This window comes from Macadamia integrifolia, chromosome 8 (genome assembly GCF_013358625.1).
Source record: "Macadamia integrifolia cultivar HAES 741 chromosome 8, SCU_Mint_v3, whole genome shotgun sequence".
NCBI lineage: Eukaryota > Viridiplantae > Streptophyta > Magnoliopsida > Proteales > Proteaceae > Macadamia > Macadamia integrifolia.
Window position 1 is genome coordinate 354,924 of NC_056564.1, and position 4,843 is coordinate 359,766.

General features: G+C 36.2%; 1 protein-coding gene across 1 annotated transcript; it reads left to right on the forward strand.

Moving 5' to 3' along the window:
- Positions 1 to 494: 494 nt before the first annotated feature.
- LOC122086330 (uncharacterized protein At1g66480) lies at positions 495 to 4,464 on the forward strand. The gene is made up of 2 exons (XM_042655096.1): positions 495 to 1,263; positions 4,149 to 4,464. Exons 1-2 carry the CDS (start codon positions 595 to 597, stop codon positions 4,194 to 4,196), a joined length of 717 nt encoding a protein of 238 aa, XP_042511030.1. The 5' UTR covers positions 495 to 594; the 3' UTR covers positions 4,197 to 4,464.
- Positions 4,465 to 4,843: the final 379 nt, after the last annotated feature.

The window sequence follows — 4,843 nt, forward strand, 5'->3', positions numbered from 1 at the left end:
TTTTTTTTCTTTCAGTGCTTTAATTAATTAATTTCTCATATTTATGCCATGAGACGTATTCCCAGAATTCCATCCCATCGAATCAGAGATTCTTCCCTTAAACCATAATCTTTGGGATTTGGTCAAAGAATGCATTAAGATAACCACGTGTACAGGTACGATGCGTGCTATGGCATAAGTCCATAGCACCATGTGTGTGTGTGAGCCCATCCTCAAAAAGCCCACCGCCATAGTGGCCCACCACGCTTCACCCCCTAGGCCCCCTAACCCACATGCATCATCCCCAAGGAATCTTCCCGAAATTTCTCAGATTCACACCGGGACGACGTTGAGATCTGGAGATACTTTTATATTTTATCCTCTAATCGTTTCAAATTAAGACTTTAATTACTTTAATCAAAATTTAATCACGAGAACAAAACCCCTTCAACGCTCCAAACACGCCCCCACATATCACGGACTCTCTCTCTCTCTCTCTCTCTCTCTCTCGATAAATAGTATTCCCTCCCCATCCCCCCCACTCCTCACTTCCTCTATATATATACTAGTATTCAGACTCTGAAAGCTAACAGAATTAGTTCTCTCTCAGATCAAATGGGGAATACAATAGGAGCAGGAAGAAGGATAGCGAAGGTGATGACCATAGATGGCGAGACTGTTAAGTTTAAGACGCCATTAAAAGTAGGGGAAGTAACCAAAGACTACCCAGGTCATGTCCTAATAGAATCAGAAGCTGTGAAGCACTTTGGCGTTAGAGCAAAGCCTTTGGAACCACAGCAAGATTTGAAACCAAGGCGACTCTATTTCCTCTTGGAGAAACAAAAGTTTCCTCAGCAAGAGAAGAATGTTCTCCAGAGGAAGGTGAGGCCAGGGGTGAAGATGAGTGCTAAGGAAAGGATGGAAAGTCTCATGTTAACCCGACGGGCGACGTCGGACTTGTCGTCGGTGAAGTCGAAGACTCTTGTGAACGACGCCGGCATGGTGAGGGTGAAATTAAGGTTACCCAAGTCGGAGTTGTCGAAGCTGATGGATGAGAGCCAAGATGCAAAGGAGGCGGCGGAGAAGATTATGGATCTCTGTATCACGAAGACCGGGATGAGCAGTTCGGATGAGCACGAGGAGGACGATATGTACACCAAGAGTGGACCTCTCCTTGGCTACGACTCCAACGATGACACCGAAAGTGGGCCTCTGCGGCCGCATGGCGTTTGGAAGCCGGCTCTTGATAGTATCAAAGAGGGTAGCAACAAGCCCCGCCGCGAGGTAAACCTTAATTTCTTCTTATTCACTCACTCGCTGAGTCATTGACTCGGTTTTCTTGTCATTATTTGATAGTTCGTTAGATTTTTTTTTTTTTCAATCATATTATTTTAGGATCTCTTATTGGTTGATTCCAAATCAAATTCGTAAAGGGTTTAATGTGGGTTGATGTCACCTCCTTCATGGGTTTCATAAATACTCTTTTTTAATAATTTTCATATATTTTTTAAGATTTTATTTATTTGGCCATGAGCATGGGTTGTAGCTACGCACAATGACTAAATTTTATCGTGATGTTAGGTGTTTCCTTCACTTTACAAACTCGTTATTAAATGAGTTCTCCTTGGATTGATCCTTGGCCCCTATTCTCAACCATTATGACTTAGTGCGAGGGTTGATATGATTGTAAGGGAAATTTTTAACTCTTACCAGGTTTGGGTTGTAGCAAAGTAGTTAGCAAAGTAGTTGTAACCCCTGTTCGAATCCAAAGAAATGGAACCCTTAAATTTTAGTATTTTTCAAAATACTCTAACTTATTTTAGATTCTTTTCACTTTAGGAACTTGTGTTTTTTAGCATGAGTTCTCCTCAGATTAATGCACGATCTTAACTCCCAACCGTTATGACCTGTTGCTAGATTGAAGTTCTTAAAAAATGACTACCTACCACGAGGGAGGCAAAGACACTCGAGCATAATAGAGACTTTAGTAAAGAAATTTAGTAAGAGTTGATATTGTTTTGGGTTTGTCTATTTATTAGGAAATAGAATAAATTAAAGTAAGAGAATGGAGCCCTAGGATCAGAATCAAAGCATGATAGGTTCGGTGTGGATTCTGATATTGTGGTGAATGAGGTAGTTGTATATGCTGAGGCCCATTGCAGCATCATAGGTCAGTACAAATTTAAAAAAGAATAAAAAGTGGAAATCAGAAATGCGAGGATGAGGCGCAAGTCACGGGATCATGAGGCGGGCCGACAAAGCGTGGAGACCCCAACAAGAAACCAAACCAGTAACGACTACCAACTTGTCAGGTTTTGGGCTTTTGCCGTCCCATCAATATCTGTAACAGTCTGTGTGAGATGACTCATGTTTCCATCCTTCCATGTATGCCCTTTTATACTGTTATATTAGAACTAGGGCTCTGTTTTTAGAGCAAAGCTTGTATGTGGGAACTAAGAATCTTTTCAATTTATATATTTTAATTGAAAATTTTGAGTACATAAACTTTCTATATTGTTGGATGGATAATGCTTGCTCTCATGATTCATGGTTTGTTTTCCATTCCTTTCACTCCGTCAAAAGATATCTACAGATATTTCATTGATTTTTTTTTTAGTTAGACCACTTGAGAAATTATTTAAAATTTAATAGTTGAACAAGAGACCTTAAGGTCTACCTGTTTATATATAAAATTCTAATCTTATCTGATTTCCCGTGTTGTTTAACTTACAATGTTGTTGTAAAAACACCCTTTATATTTTATGTGGAGGGAACCCATCTTTTTAATATTTTCTCTTTGGCTTCCATCTCTTTCTCTTGTTATTTATGTTGTTTTTTTTTTTTTTGAATTCTCAATTCTTTTGTCTACTCTAATATCTTAATCTTCCTTTTTTTGATAGTGGCTAGCTACTTTCTAAATTCTCTTATTTTAAAATATATTTTCTCATTAATTTGAAGAGAAAGTATTTGATATCCGTCACTTTAAATGAAAGAATCTCTTTATCTAAAGTGAAATGATTTTATCTCTCATCCAATAGTTCAACTTGACTTAAGAGATTCTTTCTTCATTGTAAGTGAAGGAAAACTCAAGTCTTAGATTAAAGCGCATGAAAAGATATGCACATGCATAATAAAAATTCAAATATCTCTATTAAATTAGTAATTAGTAAAAGTTGCTAATTTTTTAAAATTTATATTTATTTTTTCAACATAAAAAATATTAAGAGTTACATAATTTTATTTTTTTTGAAATTTAAATATTAGTGTGAAAAGTTATTATACCTTTTACATCGAAATTAGGGCATCTTTCATGCCTCTAATAGAAAGTCGATTACTCCACCAGAAAAAAGAATACAAAATGTCAATTGTATCTTTCGTAACATAATTTGGTCATCATGACCTCTAGAGAGGGCAGAAACTAGCCCGTGGACTCGGTCTAAATGGCCACACTTGACCCAAACATGTCCCCACTTGTAAATTTAGGTTACCCCTTCAACCTCACATAAGGCCACGTGGTAAACATGCGTTAACGTTTACTTCTTACTATTAGTAGGATGCGACATTTGGGAATCTGTGATCGAGCAGTCAATCGTTTACCACACATAATCCCAAATGAACAAGCAAATGTGACGGTTGAGATCTGTTGATTTCTTTGACTTTTGACTAATGTTTAATTGCTGACTTTTAAGAGACTACCTGGACATTGATGAACGTGAATTTTTGGGCCACGTGCTTGTGGGACATTTCTTGTGGTTCCCATAATTCCAGTAGAGTTGGCCATTATTGATTGACCCAGTCCACAAATCCTTCCTTAACCTGATTGGCCGGTTCAAATTTTAATCAGGTCTTGTTCTCATAGGACATTTAGGCTATGTTTGATTTTTCAATAAATGAATAAAAATTTAGAAAAAAAAAAATTAAGAAGAGAGAAACACATTATGGTTTAGCGTACACCAGTATTGATTGACCATAATACCCATATTAATATGGATATAGATCAATTGTATAGGGCGTCGTGCTGATACTTGTAACCTTCACTGGCTCAGTTGTTTAATTAGTTTTTATTTTTTATTTTTAATTAATTTAGATGCAATTTCAAAAATATTTTATTAATTTTTTTATAATAGAATCTAAGTAAGTTTTATTTCTTGTATTGTTTGAATGTGCAGAAAAAGGTGAAGTTTTTGCCCGTCAAGGATGAAGAAGAAGTGGAGTAGTTACGCACAGATTAACTCTTATGAATTTTTTCCCTCTTGACTGAGAATACAAGAAATAAAAAAAATATATATATACATTAGACGATGGCGGTAATTTTCAGATTCACATTTTGTTTTTCTCCAATGATAGTGAATCTATCATTTTTTTTTTTGCAAGACCCATGCTTTGGTTCTTGTTTTATTATGTGTACGATGAATGTATGTAAATTCATGTATAGTAATTTGGTATCCCATCTTATTTTAATATAATCAAATCTCTCTCTCTCTCTCTCTCTCTCTCTCTCATGTGAAGCAGGGTTTCAAGAATTGGCATCGGATTAGTTGTGGGCTCATTTAATTCTTATATAGAAACTACAGTTAGGGCATTAGAACACCGATTTCAGAACCTATTAGTTGAATTGAAATGGATTGGAAATGTTTGGACACGTTCAATCCTTGTATTTTTTCTTTCTCTAGGACTGACCGTTATCGATGCAACGTGTATATTTCTCTTTATATCGCCATCGAAGGAAATCCTTTCCCTTCCCTTCTAAAATTTACTTAATCATTTTTTAATCAATTAGTCCTTAATCATTTCTTAATCAATTAGTCCTTCACAACCTCTTCCCAACGAAGTTCTAGATAACTTCACTACATTTTTCCCTTTC

Coding starts and splice junctions, on each gene's coding strand:
- LOC122086330 (XM_042655096.1), top strand. CDS start 595: ATGGGGAATACAATAGGAGCAGGAAGAAGGATAGCGAAGGTGATGACC. Junction 1,264..4,148: donor GCAACAAGCCCCGCCGCGAG/GTAAACCTTAAT, acceptor TTGAATGTGCAG/AAAAAGGTGAAGTTTTTGCC.